Raw genomic sequence first — 21,937 nt, 5'->3', positions numbered from 1 at the left:
AGGGAGAGTTAATTTTCGAAAAAAATATCGCGCTATTTTGGTGAGTGCTAAGACCTCGTGTACAGCCAACGCTAGACTTGAGCTCTCCGCTCATTCAAAAAATAAACGCAAACTGTCCACCGCCTGAAAAAAAAAAATGGCGGGAAATTATTGCATGAGAGCATCGCCAGGCCCGTCCTGTCAAAATTTGTTTATCACTACTTCTATTTTGTTTGATATTCTAATTCGTGTTTTACTGAGTTAAGTAAGATGTCTAGCCCACTGTGAACACGGCTTTTAAATATTTAATCCGATAGAAACTAAATGCGTGTTTTACTGAGTTAAGTAAGATGTCTAGCCCACTGTGCACACGGCTTTCAAGTCTTTAATCCGATAGGAACTTTTCTAATTGTATCGCTGTATCAATGTAACAGCAGGCGCCAGGCCTCTCTTCATTCGTTTTGCATGATATTTCGTGAAAACAAGCAAATTGCACTTCTTCCCACTCCCTGAAAAAACTGTCTATGGAAGAAATTCAACTGCGCTGTAAACTATATTTCAGCAGGAAAGCGAACCTGTGTTCATTATCCAACTCAGGATGAAATTATGGATCTTCTTGCTCAGTCGTTTGATATCAAGGACTTGTCAGACGGTGACGAAGATTACTCGGGTATTAACGGTACAAATGAGCGAGAAAGCGGTGAATCTAGTTCCTCCGACTCAGAAGAACTCGACGTTGAGCCCCCAAGAAAAACGCCAAGAACATCGGGTTGTTATAAGGAGGCCTAGATGGGGAAAAAAAAAAAGAACATTTCACGAAAAAAAATGCAATGAAAGGTGTCTCGACATTGATATAGGTTTTAATTCCTCTTTTCAGCTGTCGTCCTACCTGGACGACCTTCTGGGATGACGACTCACCTCCTGACAGCCATGATCGTTTGGACTCCCATCAGTTACTTTACGTATTACTTTAGTAAGGACTTTTTTGACAAGCCTACGTTCTACCCCAATCTCAAAGTTTTGCACGACACGGAAAATTTCGATTTCGAAAATTCTACGCCCAAGAGAATTATCGAATTCTTAGGTGAGTGCATCGTTATAGCGTGTCTGAAGTATCCTCGAATACGTATGTATTGGAAAGCGAAGACCAAATTTCCCCGCATCTGTGACGTTCGTTATGTCAAGAGAACGTTTTTCTTTTAGGGGCGAAGCCTAGCCTTGTTCGTCCGTCCGTCCGTCCGTCCGGCCGGCCGGCGTCCGTGCTCACATAAAAAGAAAAAAAAAATGTTTGCGCAGTCGACAGGATTCGAACCTGTGCGGGGAAACCCCAATCGATTTCTAGTCCATCGCCTTAACCACTCGGCCACGACCGCGGGATGAGTAGGGGGCTCCGAGATGTGGTAGTGATTCAAGTGCTGGGGTTTCTGTCATGGATGTAACGTTGCATGTAGCCGCTCAACCTCTATACGACAGAAGGCGCTGCGGTCAGATGCGTATATAATCGCGTTAAACTTTGCATGCATTGGCTCAACGTTTATAGACGAGAGGGTGCTACGGTAAAATGCTCAAATGCGTATATAACCACGTTCCACACCACACATTCTCTTTCTGACATGGACCGTTGACTTAAAGGGCTTCTGACACGCCAAAAAAAATTGTTTCATGCTAGGCGTTGAAAGGGCATATCAGGACATTACAAAACATTTGTTTCACTATAGAGTTGCGTAGTTTTTTTTATAAAAACTAGAAATACGAGGCCCAATTCAAAGTTCCCGCCGTGCACTGTGACGTAGTAGTGTACCGCAAGGTGTTGGGGCGATCAGAAGGGAGCGGTGGAGATGCGTTCCCACGGCTTCTAGCGGATCCAAGCTGATCCGCTAGAAGAACCACTGGCTCTGCATTTCACCGACCATAAAGCAGTAATAATGAAGCAGAAACGCAACCCGAAATTCAGCACTAGCTATGAGCAATAAAAAAAATCAGCACCATCAGCACTATTTATGAACAATAAAATCAGTATCATCAGTACCACCAGAGCTTCGCCCCAATTAACATCATTCACCACGTGGAGATGCGGTCAGTTTTTTCTTCGCTCACTGCTGAGGTTTGTTGGCCCCCTCTTCATCAGCAACAAGTAAGAATAATGTTAGATCTGTAATTCGCATGGTCTGCGATGCCTGCATGGTGCAGCCAAGGACAAGAGCACTGAGTCTGCATGAGCAAATGGTGCCCTTCAGGGAAAGAGTACAAATCTTTCAGCATCTTTCTAGCAACCCGAAACCTGTTGGGGTCAAATTGTTTCTCCTTGCATGCCTTTCCAAAAAGATGCTAAATTTTCACGTGTACCAGGTGGAGGCAACGTTTGAGGAAAATGTCTCCCAGCGAAAATGTGGCGCTGGCACTCAAAATGTGTTCACACTTCTTGAAGGAGTGAAACCAAGCCATGTATTTCACTTTGATATTTTTTTCCACCGGTTCATCTTTACTAGATGAGCTCAAGCACAGGGGCTTTAATGCTACAGAAACGGTCATGCTGAACAGAATTTTCGCAGAGGTAAAACGCAAAATTCCTTCGGACAAACAGCTGTCTGCAACAAGAAGAGACAGTCATGTTGAGTTTGTCAGGGAAGATGATTCTCTCACTTGTGAAGTGGCTCGACAAGAAGGGAGTGATTTAACTGTTCACGGTGGATTCTGTGGAGCCCACTGAATGTTGCGATTGCTCGTCGAATACTGCTAAGGTTTACATTAGTGTCCCTTGGCCAGCTTTGATCACAACTTGCAACGAAAACAGGGGTAAGTGGAACTCTGCGACCGCCTTCTAAGTTACTTCTCTGTGAGAGCTCGAACCAAGAAGTGAATTGTGAGGTTCGTCTTTCATTTGGTCGACCTCGCCATTGTGAGCTTGTGGTTTCAGTAATGTGAAGAGTGTACCGAAACTGAGACACCCAAGAAAGACCTCCTTCAGTCTTTCGATTTCAAACGCCAAATCGGGAAAAGACCGCTGGAAGGCACTTGCTACACCAGACATTATTTCAATGTGAAAAGTTCTCATGAGAAGTCACCAATACTATCAACAAAACCAAGTACGCTTTCACTTCCTCGAACCGAGTTTCACGTGAAGAATGCAGACCACGTGCACGAAGTAGCGGATGTTTATCTTAAGCAGTACCCACGTTGCAGGAATCCCGGCTGCAATGTATGTTACAGAAGCGGCTGCACAACGTGGAATATTTTTGTTTTGTTTAGTCGGTCAAAAAAACTGTTTTGCCCGGATTCCATAAGCGGTAAAAAGGTCCCTTCCAAAGTTAAACGTGGCCCCAATCTAGTTCAGAAATAATGGTTTTCAGAGATTTGCAGGTTAGTGCAGAAATTGCGCGTCTTTTTGTTAAATGGAGTTTAACACAAAAGACGCGGCTTTTAGTTACATTTTCTTCACTGGCACTCAACGTACCGTACACTGTACGTGCCATAAAAACCAATGTAATAATAAAATCGAACCAATTTTTTTTTTTGCTCTCTCCCGTACCTTAGAGACACTACATTGCATCACAAAACAAATATTCATCTGCCCAATACTTTTCGGGTCTCAAGAGGTTAGACTATAAAAATGAGTTTCCTTCAACCCTATTTCTAAGAGACGACATTGTAGATACTCTTAAATAATTTTAATGGCGTGTCTGAAACGTGAACACCTGCCCGCACCTGCAAGATTAATCCAAACACAGAAATCCGTCAACCAAAGGTTTTCGAAAACCATTTTACGAACTTCCTTCCTCGCCTAAATAGTGGGAACAATTGAATTTTGTTTAAAGAAGTAAAACAACTGTTCAAATTCCAATAATCATAATAACAATGATGATATTAATAACATTAATATTAACACGAATAACAACAATAACATTAATAATAATAATAATAATAATAATAATAGCAACAATCATAATAACAATAGTAATAATAATAAGAATAATTTTATTGTCAGCGTTGTTGTACCAATGTTCATAGAAAAAATCGTAAAGGTGCAGGCGAGCTGGTGAATATTAATCATGTTGATTTAACCTGAGACTGGGGTAGAGGAGAAGCACCACAACGTAGAAGGGACAGAAAATAGACAGGACGACGTCTCAATTTTGATGCTTCTTCTCTACCCCAGTCTCAGGTTAAATCAACATGGTTTGTACAACTGTGTTTATGAACAAGTCAGAGCCTATATGATTATAAAGGTCCGAAGTACGTAACAGGATTAAATGGCGTTTTTTTTAATTTTTATCGCCTTCTTCTTCTCTGTTCCGCTTTTTAGCTTCCTCTTTGTTCTCGTCTTTGCCTTAGAACATCACACACGCCGGGCCTTTTGCCCTCAACCCTCCTGGGGTGATATGGAACCACGTTCCTAGGAGCAGTGATTTCGGCAAAGTCAAAATGAATGATCTCAAAGGGGACGTTAGAGTATTCGCGCGTGACCATTTCATCTCCGTGAGGTCAGTATTTCGCCTTATTCATTTTGCACGTGCGGCAAGTACGCACATAATTGGAAACGTCGTGCTTCATATTCTCCGATGTGAACCTTCGCTTCAGTTTCCAATAGATTCTCTAAAATCCGTCATGTCTTCCCGATCCCGGACTGTCATGGTAAAACTGCAGGATTGTAAGAACACTGGACTCTGGCACATGGACCTTTCCATCTCGCACTTCCATGTCTTGGGTGCCTTCCCAAACTCGGGCATGGTGAATGTCTCGGTGAAGATATCTTTAGGGATTCGTAGCTTGGAGGGGGCATCAGCATCAGGAAGCTTTTCTCCGGGTCGATGGGTTACGTCAAACGAGAACTGTTGTATCTCGCTGACCCACCTGACCAGCCGTCCTTTCGGTTTAGTTAAGCTTAAAAGATAAATGAGAGCTTGGTTGTCCGTGAAAAGTTTAAAATGCCGACTTCAAGGTAACTTCGAAAATATCGCAAAGCCATGACCCACCGCTAGAGCTTCTTTCTCTGTGGTGGCATAGTTTTCCTGGCTCTTGGAAAATGTGTATGAGTAGTATCCAACTACTTTTCAGTGGCGGTTGGGAGGTTCTGTCAAGTGTCTCTGGTAGAGGACGGCTCCTGTACCATAGTGTGAAGCACCTGTACAAAGTTCGAAAGGAAGTTCGAAGTCGGGTAGCACAAGGATTGGGTCAGAAGAAATTACCTTGACCAGGTAGTCTTACGCCCTTTCGCACTCATCTGACCAGATAAATGAAATATCCTTCCGAGTCAAAGTGGTGAGGCACTTCGTCTTCGTTGCATAATCTTTTATGAATGCTCGAAAATGTCCAGCGAGCCCGAGAAAAACACGGAGTGAGTGCAAGTCATAAGGCTTTGTCAGCCTGCAGATTCTCTGCACTGATTCCTCCTTTGTGCTTTTCGTTTGGCCGTCAAAAACTCTTCCAAGGAACTGTACTGTTTTTTGGAAGAATTCGCTTTTCTTCATGTTGATCTTCAACTTGGTTGTTCTCAGTGCTTCGAGAACCCGGGACAGATGGTCGACGCGCTTGTCTCTTGTCCGGGAATAAACGATAATGTCGTCGACATAGACGTTACAGAAATCACCCAAAAAGTGCTTGAGCACTTCATTCATCATCTTCTGAAACCAGGCTTCTGAGGTCTTCCATCCAAATGGTAGCCGGTTATACTCGTAGACATCAAATTGCGTCACCAAAGCAGTAAATCTGTTCGTCTTCTTCTAAGGGGACTTGCCAGTACCCTTTGCAGAGGTCAATCCGGGAAAACTACGAGCACCCTCCCGTCTCGTTGATGATGTCATCCACGCGTGGCATTGGGAAAGGGAAGAGCTAGGTCTGGCAATTAACTTGGCGGTAATCTGTGCATAAACGGAACGTGCCATCTTCTTCAGGTACGACGGTGATTGCAGATGCAAATGTGGACGTGGATGGTCTTATGATTCCGGCGTCTAGCATTCCTTGCAGCTCCTGTTTTAGCCACATCTTTTTTTCATGCGACATACTGTTAGGTTTTCTGCGTACTGCGGAAGTATCTCGTAGCTCAAAGGAAACCTTAATGACTGAGGTTGCTGGCGGATGTGATCCGACACATACTAGTTCCGGGTACACTGTAGGTACGTCATCTGAGCTCTTCACAATACGGAGCTCTTTCAGTGCGTCCATAGGCTAAATGTCCAAGTCCTGATCCAGTGTCACTTCGTCCTTCCAAGAAATGTTCATCCGAAAACGCTTCATATCAGGGCGTGATAAAATGAACATGAGCTCGATTTCCTCTACGACGAGTGATTCAACTGTAAGCTTCTTTCCCTGGAAGTCCACTTCCAGTGTCACCCAGTTTTCCATCAGCTTAATGGTGTTGTCATAGCTGTGAACTTCGATGGGCTTTCCAGCTCGTATCTTCTTTTCGTCCACGATCTGCTTCTTAACAAGACTGATAGATGCTCCGGTGTCAACTAAGGCATCCACCTGTCTACCACTGACGATAACAGGGTTATAGAGGATATTGTACCTAATAAGATAGACAGTCGCATTTTTTGGCATTGGGTGGGACTCAACAGTGTCTACACCCTTCTTTATTGTTTTTTGGTTGCTCGTCATCATCGCTCTCTGCGACGAGGTTGAGTGAATTGTGTCCCGACTTATTCATCCAAGGCTTATCACTTGCCTGGTACGCGGGGAGCTGGTTCCCACTACGACCGTCGGAAGTCGTGCTTTTGGGGTTGGTCACTGATCGTTGTTGCCCATGAGCAGTTGGGAGGTCCACACATACGTCTTTTAGTGAGTGCAAGAGGTCTTCAGTGGTCTTTGGAAATTTTGCTTGTACTTGCTTTTGTACGTCTTTGTTCATGCCATGGATGACCAGTGGGACGATGGATGTTTCCGGCAATGCAGGGTCGGCGAGCTGGAGAAGTCGTCTGTTCTCATAGAAGTAGTCCAGCAAGCTGCCTCCCCGATGTTTGTGGAAGATTGCCTTGTCTCAGAGTTCAACAGCATTCACCTCGAATGAAGTGGTGAAACACTGCTTCCAACGTTCCCACGATTCGCTCATGTACTCACGAACGCGGAGTTCATACCACTTCTTGGCATTCCCTGTCAAGAACAGCCGCAAATTGTTTATTCGTTCCGTGTCTTCTATCCAACGATTTGTCTCGCAGGCGTACTCGTAGAAGTCTAACCAAGTAGCCGCAGCTGAACGTTCCCCATCGGAAATATCTGGCTTCACCATTTCCTCCCGTCTTCGGTCGGAAACTTGCATAGTCTCAGCCATTGTCGCCATAAACTGCCTTTGCTGTTCAAGGTATGATACCTGCATTTGCTGCAACTGAGCAACAACTGGTGAGAGGTTCTCTTCGGGCGGAGCCACTTGAAGTGGAGTGGCGGTTGGCTTGTGGAACCACTCTTGGCAGTCGTCCATTTTGATATTCAGCTTTGCTGGTTTTTTTTTGGACAAGATCTTCTGGCGACAATGTCGCCTTACCGGAGATGAAGGTGATGAGCTCCGAGCTGCTAGATTGCTGAGGTAGATGAACTGGTTCCTTACCGTCTATTTGGTAGTTCTCCACAATGGGCCGTCCTTCTTCTCCAAGGGTCAAACATATTTGGATTCACATTGTGAACGGATCCTGTCGACTGCGCCAAGTATAAAGGTCCGAAGTACGTAACAGGATTAAATGAAGATTTTTTTTTATTTTTATCGCCTTCGTCTTCTTTGTTCCCCTTTTTAGCTTCCTCTTTGTTCCCGTCTTTACCTTGGAACATTACAATGATGACTTGTGGAACGGGGCCCTGGAAGTCGCAAAATGCGAGCTAGCACAAAAGAACTGGAAATATAATAAACAAGAAGTACTATACACACACAAACTCAACTGCACTCAAGGCTGATTCAAAACCTGCCTGGTTACCCCCGAACCCCATCTCCCCCCACCCCCCTCCCCACCTAAAAAAGAAAAAAAAACGTGCTACACTGCATTTATCATATATGCGAGGAGCCATTTTTTAACTTTCGTCTTGGAATCGAGAGAAAATACACAATCGGGTGGATGATTGAAGGTGTCGGGAACGCAGTAGCCTCGCATTTTCATTCCGTACCTCGGAATGATCGACTACCTAATAATATGAGATGGTATATGTAGAATCTTGTAGTTGTCCGTCCAAAAATACCGAAGAATTACTGTTTGTTGGTACAACGAACACAAATTTGGCATCTATAGATCGGTGAAGACATTCGTGCTGTTTGAGTGACTTGAATTGTACACCACGTTTTTTAAAAGACATTTCAAAACACTGTTTACCTTATCGTTCCGGAACCCAGCACTGTGCGAGAACACTGTCACACCATACCTTAGCACACTGTACGCCAAGGCATGAAGGAGGATTTTTTTAACGTCGAAAGGAGCAAAAAACTAATATTGTATAACAGACAAGCTACATTCTGTGAGCCAGGACATATTTATAGGCTAACTGATTTTTCCAGGACATGTCACATTCAAAAATAAGACCCATGTACTTCGTGCTGCCTGCCCATTGAACAGGAACACTACCGCCAGACACGCTATCCGCCCCGCGTTATTATAAAGGCCCATATATGAAACCATGTTTTATAATAATAATAATAATAATAATATTAATAATAATATTAATAATAATTTTGACTCTGGAGAGACGGTGACACCGCAGAAAGACCGGTGGCCCGTACCGTGGAAGCCCGCGGCGCTGCGTGAAAGGAAGAAAACGATGTGATGATTTTGTACGTATGAAAAGAGGGCACGAACATGATTCAAGTGAAGCTTGCGGCAGCGGTGGAATGAGTAGTGTTGCAATAGCAAAAAAAAAGTTACATAGTCTAGGGCATTAGTCTGGAGTCCGGTCGACAGAGTGTCTGCATGTCTTCATAATCGATGGGTATGTTTGCACTCAACTCGTGGGGGCAGAGAGCTCTACGACTTGGCTGCAGGCATCAGGCATGTCTCTTCGTGGGGTGTGCGTGCTTCCCAGTGCGAGCATTAAAGCGAGAGGCCTCATAGGACTTCACTGAAGTTCCCATAAGGTTACAGAAGAAACGAATCAAAGTCATGTCTCCGCGTTGAGCGAAGCTGCGCCCTTTAGCATGTTTTAGAAGGCTGTTTGTAGATGTGTCTCCGTAGGTAGAAAGCGTAAAACGAGAAATACTACGCCCGTAAAGTGTACACGCTGTACACTTTTCAGGGCTTGCAGTAGTGATTTCTGATAAGAGCTCCACACAGGTGAGCAAAACTCGAACTTCGGAAGTAACAGTCTCGTGTACAGGTGATGAAATGCGCTTGATGGTATGCCACGCGTGATGTGCGTGACAAAAACTAGTTTCCGGCGTTCCTTTGACTCAATGGCAACTATGTGGTTTGCGAAGCTCGAGTGGTTGTCAAATGTTACCACCGGCAGTTTTGCCCACCGGACTCGTTGGAGGGGAATAGCCCCCAGTGCGAGGGGCTTGAGGGGGGGGGGGGGGGGGTGCTTTTTATAGCAGTGAGGAGTGTTATTGTGACGCTCTTTATAGCGTTTAATGAAAGCAAGTGGTTCGTGGATAACTGGTGGCACGTATCCAAGTCAGCTTGGTGTTCGAGGTATGAGCAATGAGTACTGAGAGAATACATATTCGTAGCCTACATATTAAAACACCACGTAACAAGTTCTTCCCTAGGAAGCATAACACCTGCAACCCTGCAATTATTGGATTCAAATCCGAAATGGAGCATTCGCCGACCGCGTTCACTACAGCTCGAGGGTGTTCCATGCGGGCGCTACATAACTCTCGACTCCGACTTCGTCCGTCTCATTTGTTCGTAATCATGCGTACGGTGAACCGATCGACAACCCCTCATTACGGAGGTCCGGACAAATTAAATATTTATCGTTATACTTTTTTTTTGTTCTTCCAAGTCGGAATGAAATAAGCGAAATTGCGGCATTATACATTGCTCATAAGCCTTTATTAAATAATACTTAAATGTATACACGTTCATAAATAATTTATTAATCGAGGGTATTGCTCCAAGTTTCTATAAAAAGATAATTTATTTAGTTATTGCGTTCACCGGTAACTCGCAGAAATCTACAGGACCGCACTCCGTACTGAGGATTTGGTGGCTGACTGCGTTAACGCCCAGCGCCTCGAAGCACGGGGAGCAAAAGGTCGCGGTGCAGCACCTGTTATACGAGTCTTATGTCCCGTTTCGGTCTAGATACGCATCGTGTAGGCGTGCTGTTGTGTGCCACCACTGCGCGGTGCACGTTAAAACATTTCGCCGACAATTACATTGTACCGCAGCCAATTGAATGAACAATTATAAGCCTCTTAATGTGTTCTATTTGTTGATTGGTAAACGTTTTATTTTTTTTTTTCTATTACTAGTTACGATGGAGCACCAAAGTGAAGACATTCTTGGTTGTTTTCGTACGCCTAAATAAAGAATATTATTATTAATTGAATATTATAGACCAGCCGTCATACTGCACTGGACAACATTTATCATCTACTGCGGAGATTCTGGACGCCCATTGGGCTGACTAACCTCCCGCTGTCTGAACATACAGCACTACAAATACTTCCAGTGATTACTCTGGGGAAGTTCGGCTCTTTATCTGAACTACTTTTATTGTCATTTTGCACGATACCTGGCATTTGCGTGCAATTAGACAGAATTGATTTATTTAGTTCAAATGATTTTTAGAGCGCACTTCTTAGGCGCCCGTTTCCGGCTTGAGCGGCGACGCCGTCGCCGTCGGCGTAATGGAGCGTTGCATTATGGGACGTTTCCCATAATGGCGTTACACGTGACGTCGCAAAGGACGTCAAATGCGGTCCCGTGGCGCCACTAAACCCGGGAAAAGTTTTCCACTGAATTGAGCGGGAAAAAATTCCTGCTAATTTTAACGGGGAATTTTTTACGCTAAATTTAGCGGGAAAAATTTCCCCGCTAACTTTAGCGGGGAAATTTCTCCGCTAAGCTTAGTGGAAAATATTTACCTTCTTTACGCTACATGTGACGTCACTCTGACATCACACGTGACCCTCCACTCCGTACCCTCCCCTCCTCCTCTCAAGAACTGCGCTCAAATTCGACATAACAGAGAATTGTAAACGTCGTTCATTTTTAACGTTTTTTTTTATTACTATCGAATCCTCCTGAGCTCATCAACACACAGTGCTTCAAATCCACATTACAACAAAATTTCTAAAAGCAAAAAAAAAAATAATAATAAAAGAAGAAAGAAACTGATCTTAGGCAGGGTTTCATCACGCTTAATTATAGTGATCAACTCGACGGGTGCTTGAATCTCTGTCACTTTCTTACCTGACTCCGCTGCGGGGTTTCCATGTACATAAACTCCTTATAGCTACAAAAATAAAGGTTTGAAATGAGACAGAGACACGTGGTTCACTCAGGATTTTATTTGATCGTGACACTAGAGACGCATGTAAAGGGTTTCAAAGTGACTAGCATCTAGGATCAAGGCGTGCGGTTGTAAAGAGGTATAGGCATATCAAAAGGGGAAACTGGTAAAAATACGTCCGGACCTATGGGCACATATATTGATAAACCTTTTGTGTTGGTGTGGAGGGCGAACATGTCTCTTTTCATCTTTTGTTTCTCACTTCCTTCTGTGAAGAGTCGTCTGAGCCCAAACAAACAAAACGCTTATGACATTTGGGCATACGTTCATTTCAAAAGCACGACATCCCTGTTAAGTCTACCTCGCTTTGCTTGCATCTCACGTTTGTTTGACTTTGTCCAATCCACTAGTAGTGGTGACTTGGTTATAAGTAGCTTCAGAAGTGATGGATGTAGGATGGATTCTTTTATGCTCACTATCCGTCTGGTTCCTTACGTAATTCACCGTATCAAAATATGACAACATTTGTAATATATTTATGACTGCCACTTGCTTTTGGGCAACGAACTTTCAGTTATTTCTTCAGAAAATGCATACTCAAATGCCTCAGGTGCGTCACAAAGTCGCGGAGGTTTAGCTTTAGATTACTCCCATACTTAAGATGTTTGGGACAAGAATCACTTTAAAGGAAACATTCGGGATTCTTCCAATTGCATTAATATTTTTTGCTCCACTGCTGGTTTTTCATTCAGCTTATTTATTGTTAAAAATTCATGTGCTGATTTATAAAAGAATAAAGTGCTTGCTAGCGTACACCGTCCCAAAACTTGTAAATTTTGCCGGCGCGTGCATTTCCTACTACATGACTAGTGTGAAATTGGCATAACGTAATCTTAATACCAATTGAGATTTCCCGATAAATTAAGCTGGAAAACTGAGGTCACGTTAGCTATACCGTAATTAGGTTTCCCTTTTAAATTTAATGAAAAACATTGATGTCATGTGACCTGAGGCCGTGTTACCTTTGCGCCATTTCAGTTCCCCCTCTACATTTGCAGGGAATATTGACGCCACTGAGGAGGCGTTACGCGACGTGTACACCAATTCAATTTCTCCGTTAATTTGACGGGGATATTCATGTCGCATAACCTATGCAGCAAGTGAGTCTCCCTGCTAGATTGATAAAATAAGGGTTCCTCAGTCTCCGAAACGGCTGTTTGATGTATTCTAAATAAATTTGATCGCTTGCTCCTCAAATGCTGCATTTAATGCATCATATGACTTTGGAGATAAAGCTTATTGCCATTCTTTGTTTACATCCTAAGAGGGTCAGGGCGTTGACTCTCTTCCAAAGCACCGAAATAGCAAATCACTGTAAATGATAAGAGGCTAATAACTAATGGAGAGGCTCAAAATAAGATTGGACAAGATTAACACGATGAGTGCAAGGATTAGCAAAGGAAACGTAATGTTCATCGCCTTTATGAACGTTGTATTTCTCAAGTCTAGTGGTATTGTGAGCTTCGTCATTAGCTGGAATACCATTTTGTTCTTTGCTGTGATTGGATGCATGAATGCGATGCCGGAAAGCGAACACGGAGGCTAATTTTTAGAGTGCGTGTAGGCAAAGGTCTCACGCCTTGCAGTTCGTCAGTTATCAATGGCAGTGGATCATTCTCGAGTATGGGGTCAGTGGGCACATTTGACTGGAATCGTTCTATATTTTACTTACGAGGTGGGTATTTTCATTGGACATAACATCGTCCTTTTAAAATGGGAAGACGAAAATAACGTCTTGTACAGTGCTTTTACGAGCTTGCAGCGAACCGCTAAAGCTCATTGATTTAGTACAAACACATTTTTCACATTAAAATAAATTCTGAAATAGAAAAACACAAAAAGGTAGAAGTACAGAACTCCTATGGTCTTTTTCAAATGAACAGTAACATTTTGCGTCTCTTGTAAGTATAAATAATGTCAGATGCATTCGACACATTTGTCATATATTGATTCATGTTATACCCTGTGAGCACTTTCTGCAATAAGGTGAGGGTGTGTTCAGTGCAGGTTATATTTTTTCAGACCAAAGCTTTAATATCGCATTGAATATAAAAGTAGATGTTGCTTTTTCACTTCAAAAACCACTGAGCCAACAAAATACTGCTTTATATGCGAGAGCAAATTGTTCAGCTAAACACTTCCAAAAACAAAACATTTTGTTAACCTCAATTAAAGCCAGCGTCAGCAAAATGGATATTACATTTGCGATAACGTACAACTTGAATGCAACCAACGGTTCATCAACAGTAAATTAAACAGCTGAACCGATATTCAGTGCTTGTAGTTTTAAATACCGTAAGTTCGTCTTTTTATCCGACTTAAAACCGAATTGCTTAATCTTAGTTTTATCAATATTTCGAGATGAATCATGATTATGGATGAACACCAGAGACTCTATTCTCAAAACTGCAGTTGTGTAACACTACTCTCATATTTAATTTCTTGTATTTGTAGAACTTGAGATATATCTCTTTTTTGTGAGAGATGTCCTGTCAAAAAACGATGCTAACTTGAGGTAAAAAAAAAAAAAAAAAAAACTTTTTCTCCATACGAAAGTCAGACCATACGTTTCCAGCAGTCAAAAAATAACTAATGCTACTTCGGAACCACAGAGAACAGAACTGCGAGGGATTTTTTGCACTAGATTCTTTAAACGGTATTTTGTTGTATATACTACGATATCATCCGTGCTTATGACTTGATAACATACAGGTCACGGCAATTTCGGTAAGGTGTAAATTGGCACGATTTGAGCTTGTCCTATATGTACAATTGGGCACCTAATATTTTTAGCAGCAACGTAGTGTTAACATTCACCATCCACGTGATTGTATTTAGGGCGCTAAAACTGGGAGTTTAGAACAACTACAGGGCACGTTCAGCGGTTCCCAAGTATCCTCAAGAGCATTGGGGAAGTTGTATATTTCTTTTTTCAATCTCTCCCCACATCCAATCGTCTAACGTATGTCATCGTTCCCATGACGCGGTAGAAAAATAGTGGCGCTTTCTTAAAGATATGTCATTCGATGACACAAGTGTCCGGAAAAGAAATATTTTGCTTCCTGGTGCAAGGATTTGAGTGCGAATATGTTTCGAGTGACAGTTGGGTTTGAAGTTTTTAAACATTTCTACGTACATAACACAAATATATAATGCAACGACGGGTTGGGTTTTGTGCAATAATACCCCTTCCGCATGAAGGACTCACCAAAAGGTATATTTAAAACGTCATCCTACAATGAAAAAAGCTATCTACATGTGTGCGGTAAGCACACGTCTAGATTAATTAGAAAGAAATATGTTTGGTAAATCTAAGTCTACGAGTGCCAAAGATATGCGAACGCATCATTCTCAAGGCAGAAGCGTTAGTAAGTTGTTGCTGAAGAGCGCCAAGGAACCGTCGGAGCTTACGTTAAAATTGAGCTCGAAACCAAGTTCAAGAGTTATTGCCTGGACTAACTTTCCAGAAAGAGTCTTGGCTTTCACTGTGAAAGAAAGCCCTGCCAAATCCAGTGCATAAGCGGAGGGGCACTTGAAGTTGAATCTCAAGCGCTCGCGCGCACCAAGCTTGGGAGGCTCTTTCACACAGTCGTAGCAATGATGCTGCCTATAGACAGCCGGTCCTGGTCTTATTACTTGAGGCGAAAATTCGGCCAGCACTGTGGCTGCGACCCGACCTGATAACCAGAGCAGGTTTTTTTTTTCTTTTTTTTTTACTTAGACGAGTTTTTCAAGTGGCGTGCCTTGGCACTCTTTATCCTTTAACGACCCTAGAGATTCGAAGTCACAAAGTGGAAGGTGCAGAGACATCTGGGAGGTTCTAGCTAAGGACGCTTTCTCCACGTTTTTCCTTTGAAAGACTGATTGAAACTTCTCTCCTACTTGAGGTCTCATTTTGTGGGATTTCCTCCTTTGCAACGGCTACAAAAGCCATGGACGTAATCTTTCGCACTAACCTTGGTTACAACTCTGATATCGGTTTTCACTGTAGTAATAGATTAACAATTTTTTTTTTAAATTTAGCTTTATAAAAAAAAATAAGTAAAACATTTGTTTTCTGGCCAATAGTTAGAGATCAGAAACCTAGCAGACACATTTTACCATCGCCATGATTTGTCTAGGCAGACTGAGAATACTCCAACATATGTTAGTTACATATTTTGCATGCACATCAGCTTCGAGTCTTTTAAGCTGTTGCATAATTTACTGTTCATTTTTTAAGAGGAAAATTATTTTGTAAAAGCTTTCCGTGCTTAATTTTTTCATGACAAGGGGACACCTATTTTTTCCATTATTAAATGAAATTCTTATACGTGAAATGGCACGTGACAAACAGACTGTTCAAACGTTCATGGTTTTGGTGCAAAGAATCACATATTTGTACATTGGAAACCTTCACCTCCTTTTTAAATATTTCTCTAACTTATCCTGGTAAACTCTGGAAACATCAAACGCACAACAACCAGTCGCCGGTGGGGCTCGGCTTATAAGTGGCTCGAGCACTGTGCATTATATTTACACCATGCATAAGCACCACATTCAAGCATCCGAATGTCCAGGATGAGATTCGAGAGCCTTTTGCCTTGTGAAGGGATAGCGCTTCATGGTCGCCGATTTGGTTGCGGTGAGAACTGGGGTCACTTTCGAAGGTTCTCCATAGGTGTGCCGAGGACTCACGGAGACACTCACGGAGCTCTGAAGTTTCGAAGCGTCCGACTTTCTGGGAGTCGACGTTCTAGACCTTCTCGACGCCTCCGATCCCGTCGAACAGAAGCTGTCAGCGGAACCTGTATTATCTATGGACAGTCTTTTCGAAGACGTGGTGGATGATTTGCTTCCTTTTCGACTACTGCTCAAGGAATCGTGTCCTTTAGTCTTGTCCTGGACCTTCAAGGTCACGGCACCGTCCGGAAAATACACATCCATGGCCATGGAACCTTGGGACGATTGAGATTGGGCTGGCAGAGACTCGCCGAGGGATTCCATGACCGGCGGCGAGGCGCAGTCAACCGACACAACCTTTCGATAATCAAGAGGTGACACATTAAAGGGTCTTGCCCTCAAGAGCTGAGGATTCGGTGGCCTCAAGAAGTAATCCTTGTCAACCTCGTCGCGCGGTAGAAGCGGCGATGGCACCCTGAATGTCGGAGAGCCAAGTGCAACAACATTTGGATCCGATTGGCACTTCTGCAGCTTTTCCCTCGGACTACCACCGGGCACTTCTGGTGCGGCCGACGGGGGAACTCGACCAGACTCAAAACTTGTTTGCAAGTTTTTACTGAAATTAATGAGGGCGCTGGTCACCGCCGATCGGTCGGCCTCGGTAACTGTCGAGTCGTGTCGGATGCCAGGGAGGAATCTTTCCCACGAGACGTCGCTGACGCTGGTACCTTGGCAGCTGATTTCTGGTCTAGGGGCGACGTAAGACCTGCTTCTTTTGAACCAGGCCGATACCAGTTTGGCCGACGACGAGGACGTATCCCTCGCTTCGAAAGTCATGACGCAGGTGGCCACGATGATGAAGCCGCCCATGCCCATCACCAGGGGTCCGACGTAGGTGAGACTGTCCAGGTGCTTGTCTCTGTTCTCGTTTTTCACAAGGACAGTGATGTTTCCTCGGCGCTCTTCTACTGTCGAGAGATGGTCCGAGTAGAAACCGATGGTTGCCATGGAGGCGCCTATGACGATCAGGAGGAGTCCAGTGGTCATGGCCTTGCAGGCGGCCCAAAGGCACTGGTCGGACACCTTGCCCCTGGTGGCAGTCTCTCCCGCCCAAAAGAGCGAGGGATCTCGTTGGGCTGTATTCATCAGGTCTTTTTTGATACAGCATGGAGGAGCAATCTGCATGTCAAAATAAGAATGTGATTTAGAGTTATGATCTACATTAAGAATGGCAAAACTTATAGAAAAGCTACTACGTTCTGAACACCTTACTACACACTGCTTACGCTTCACAGCGCACAAGAACAACACAATCTGAGAAATATATCCACACAAATAAATAACCCTCCCGCAGCGCTGACTGTGAACTCTCCTTGACCTTTTTCAGACAGAGTTGACTCTATTGACCAATCACACTGTTTCACATTACATGTGAGCATAGCAGCAGCTACATGAGTGATATCCGTGCAATCGTAGTCCATGTCATTCACGTGCGGTAGTGCAGTTCAAACACAGTTCAGGGCACAGCTGGACTGGATTCGCGCGCTTCTTTTCATACGGCCATTTCCGTCACAAAAGAAAGCATGATTATCTCTTTGCTTATGGGAGTTGGCACACTACTCTTCTTGCTGTTCCAACCTGCTACTCAAAGGGGTCTGTTTCTCGAGGCCCAGTGGTGTATTGGCGTGTCCGGAATTGCATAGTCAACATCGGGAAAGACTTCTGGCGTGTCTTTCCACCAGCTACCCAGCAATGAATCCCTAAGCACCCCGGGAAAAAGAAAGATACCAAAAAACGAACGTTCTTGTCAACAAGTACCCCTGTACAATGTGTGCGTAAGGTCCTCTATTCTCTTACTGAAACATTTAGGAAAATATTAATTTAATGGTAATCAAATTAAAAAAAAGCAAGAAATTGCTCATACGGTACGATTTCTGTGCCGTGGCATTATTTGGGGAGAGTTATCAACATTGAGGTCTTCGGCCAGTGCAGTAATTATGCTTTTTCTAGTAATCCTTGAAATTCATGCTCAAGATTAACGTTCACCGCCAGTCACCCAGAATCTAGCAGCACATAACGCGCATGCCGCATTTCTAGCACAGCACAAAGAATAGGGCATAGCAGGCTACGCGATAGCTTTCAAACGATTAATGCCTTCGCTGTTTCTTTAGCGAAATTTCGAGTGAACTTTAACCAGAGTCCGCGCTCGGGGAACACGTTCCGTGGCACTGAAAATAAAAGTAAAAGAGCACGCGTGCACAACGTTGATTAGCGATCAAGCGCGCGCTCCCATATTTTTGACTGCATGAATTGGCGACGTGCGCGATCGAAAGCGTCGCGGTGGTCGGCCTCCCACAATTGGCCGAATGCTGAGTATGACGGCAGCAAAGGAGTTCTCATGGACGGAAATAAGAGGAACGTGAGGACTTCAATTTTGACGCTGTTGACAGTGTTGGTTCAATAACGCTATGATTTCAAGCTTCCGCCTTGCTAATTACAACCACCATCGAACTTGTTGTTCGCAAGGTAATGACGTCACGAAAGGTAACTATACGAGGGCGCCACCGAAACATCTCGCCGCTAATAAAAGTGACACCTCCGACCGCCACGCCGCGGCGCAGCCCCCGGCCGCCCAGTGGCGCTTCGAGCCTACTATGTGCTAAAGCCCCTTGATGTTTTAAGAGTAGCGCAAGGTGCCTCGATGCACGAGGCACGTGCAGCGTGCAGCCCTTGGGAAGATCATGGCGGCACAGCGCAGCACGTATTCCTAGATTTCAGACGCCATGTTCTTCCCAGAAGTGGCGTGCGGCACGTGTCTCGAGCATTTCTACAACAATGAATGGTGCCACTTTTCCCAGGAGAGAGGGGCTTTAACTATTTGCCAGTGCCGCGTTGGAAACGTACGTGCTACCATGCCTCACTAGAGAGGCCGTAAGACAGCGAGCGCGTATCCGGTCCGGCCGTGTTCAGGGGAACATATGTTCTTGCTTGTAGCTTGGGCCTCGCTTGTATAAAATAGTGAAACAAGCGAAAAGGACGTATTTTTCCGAGGTTGCCACTTTTGCTAGTGCCATCTAAAAAGCTTCGTGTTTTTTTGCTTGTTTTTTTATGGTGCACTCGCTCAATTTTCAGTTAGTTTCACTGATTTTAATGCTACAGACCCTTGTCAGCTGCTATGCGTGGGCGCAGCCATAAATACTATTTTGTTTTGTTTTATTTTTGCACGTTTCCTTTCATTATTGTGGTCATCCGACAGGTTACTGCCTTTTCAGAAACCACAGTGAGTTTATCTCTCAGGCATAGTTTGTTTAGATTTCTCAGAGTCGATATCAGTGGCAGAGGGCCTCGCTAAAACTACAATATAAGAAAAAAAAGGACGAGAAAGCTAGCAACGGCGCGTTTTCGTCCGTCCTACTGACGCGACACCAGGCGGACACGAGAAGAAGGGAGGAACGAGACGTTTTTCTCCTTCTCCAAGCAGACGGGAGAAAGGTTCCGCCCTCCCGCCTCATTCTTCTGTTTCGTTTTTTGAACACGTCACGCGCGTTGCCCGATAAATGTTCTTGGGTTGATTGAGCTTCAGCTGCAGTGAAGGCCGCCTGTAATTCCGTCTCCCAGCCCAAGCGTGCGGAATATTTCGGTTGCATTGACGCTTTTACCACTAATTTTATCAAACGAGCAAACGAAGCAGTGAACAACTGCGAAGTTAAGGAGCAGTGTCAGCAGCGCTACGTATACGGGACTACAATGGCCGCCTCCGGATTGCGGAACGACGTGTCGACGTTGGCGACGCTATGCAAACCGCAGAAACTGCGTCCAAGACAGGCAGATTTTGCTACCGGGTGCCTGGGTGCCTTCTGTGCTTGGTTCTTTTAGGGGCTAAGCTCCTTAGGGGCTAGCCATGTCCGTATGTCCGTCCGATGTCCGGCGTCGGGTGCTCGTGCTCACGAGCACGTGAGCACGTGCTCCCGTTCTCGTGTATCGCAAAAAAAAACAAAAAAACCGCATCTCCACGTGGTGAATGATGTTGATTGGGGCGAAGCTCTGGTGGTGCTTGTCTGCGTAGACGGTGAGCCGCAGCATGCCGAGCCTTAAGTTCGTTTTCATTCATGTCAGAAAGAGAATGTGTGGTATGGAACGTGGTTATATGCGCATTTGAGCATTTGACCGCAGCGTGACGTGAATGAAAACGAACGAAAGGCTCGGCATGCTGCGGCTCAGCGTCTACGCAGACAAGCACCACCAGAGCTTCGTCCCAATCAACATCATTCACCACGTGGAGATCCGGTTTTTTTTTTATGCCGAGTGCCAACCGGAAATCAATGTGGTTCTGTATTTCTGCGTTTCAGCAACATAGCAGCAACATCGCAATATAAGTGTTGTGCGTTGTGAACAGAAGATGGGAATTATCACCAATGTGACCGAGTGTTCGCGTATCAGTGGTGAAACAAAAAGATGAAATGACGTAAACTGTCGGCCATTGATGCCGCTGGTCTGGCCGTGATTGGAGGGGGCAAGGTGTCGCAGATGCACAATCCGCTCTACATTAAAAAGTTACAGGCCGCTTGAGGGATCACGGTGCAGTCGACCGACCTGCGGATAGTCATGTTCGAACGCTGGTTTGAACCGTAGCTCCTATCGTACAGTGACCAATGTGACTGTCGCCTGCGATGTCCTGTTGCCTCCACCCCAAGAGCCATTGCGCTCTGGGTAAAGGACTGAGCAGTATGGAAATATGACGGAAATTACATATATTTACTGTTTAGAATTTTAGCATTATAAAAAGAACTAGGTAAAATCGGAAAAAAGACTAACCTTTATGCTGCTGTTTAAATATACTTCGCTTCCTGGCGAAACTTCCCTCCAAGTGGCGCGTTGGGATGAGCGCTAGAGGTTTTTTAGCTCACCATAGCGTAGCTCCGTGCACCTAACACCTGCCGCAAGTCGCGGCTTTGACTGTATTCAAGTTGATCGAAAAGCGATTTCTCTGCCCATGAAGCATCGCTTCCAGCTGAATGAATATCTGCTCTAAGAGATTAATTGAAGACGACAATTGCAGCCTCGCGCAAACAGCACAAATAGAAAAGCAAATACTACAATAGAAGAACTGGCTACGACGTGACGTGTGGGGAAACAAACACATCGCTTGGAACCGCAGTGGAGCAGCTTGTTTTATTGACTTTCAAATAATTTTAGCACGAGCATTTACATTTTACTAAGAGATTCATCCCCTGAGCCGTTCAAAAAGATTCTCAAAAGCAAATTTATGGCATTACTCAAAAAAAAAAAAAATCAACGTGCTGGGAATGTTTGTTATTGCTGAGGTGGTAACCGAGAAAATCCGTACCTTCAAAACGACGAGTATAAAAAGCGGAACTGCAGAGCTCGAAGTGGTAGTCGAGTGTGTGAGCTGTTGTATTGATGTTTGCATGTGCCGTGTATGTGTATGGGCTCAAATTTTATGTTCGGCTGATGCTTGCAGACCACGTAGTGTATCTACATGTGTTTATAATAAAGGTGCCCGAAGGTTCTGTAGTGCGATGGTGGCGTGAGAAAATAAACATATTTTTTGTAGTACATGAATTTGGCGGCAGCTAGCGCCACCGAGTCTAGCTACTTGCAATTACTCTGCTTAACCCTGCTATCTGGTGGCAAGCGTCTTAACCTTCTTTCACGCTTCGCCAGAATTTATTTTTACCATGCAGCAATGAGCGAAGTAGGCTGCTTCGAACTTGCTATTTTGAGGGTGGCTTTTGGTTTTGCTAGTGGTTTACTTCTCCTCCGTGATGCGTGGTCGACGAAGGAATTGTGGTTCGCGGAATAGCAAAGGTACGGCGTAAAGTGCGCGAAGTAACTGGGTATCGGT

At 44.3% G+C, this 21,937-nt stretch overlaps 1 protein-coding gene across 1 annotated transcript in view; it reads right to left on the bottom strand.

Moving 5' to 3' along the window:
• Positions 1-15,948: 15,948 nt before the first annotated feature.
• The window catches only part of LOC8037821, a 29,874-nt gene continuing 23,885 nt past the window's right edge, over positions 15,949-21,937 (bottom strand). Inside the window, exon 2 of the mRNA XM_002405654.4 lies at positions 15,949-17,250. Coding sequence (XP_002405698.4) covers positions 15,949-17,217 — 1,269 coding nt within the window. The 5' untranslated portion in view covers positions 17,218-17,250. The remainder of the gene's footprint in view (positions 17,251-21,937) is intronic.

Source organism: Ixodes scapularis, unplaced genomic scaffold, assembly GCF_016920785.2.
Source record: "Ixodes scapularis isolate PalLabHiFi unplaced genomic scaffold, ASM1692078v2 PGA_scaffold8__174_contigs__length_109621045, whole genome shotgun sequence".
Classification (NCBI taxonomy): Eukaryota; Metazoa; Arthropoda; class Arachnida; order Ixodida; family Ixodidae; genus Ixodes; species Ixodes scapularis.
The sequence above is the reverse complement of the archived record's forward strand: the minus strand, read 5'-3'. Positions and strand labels throughout refer to the sequence as shown.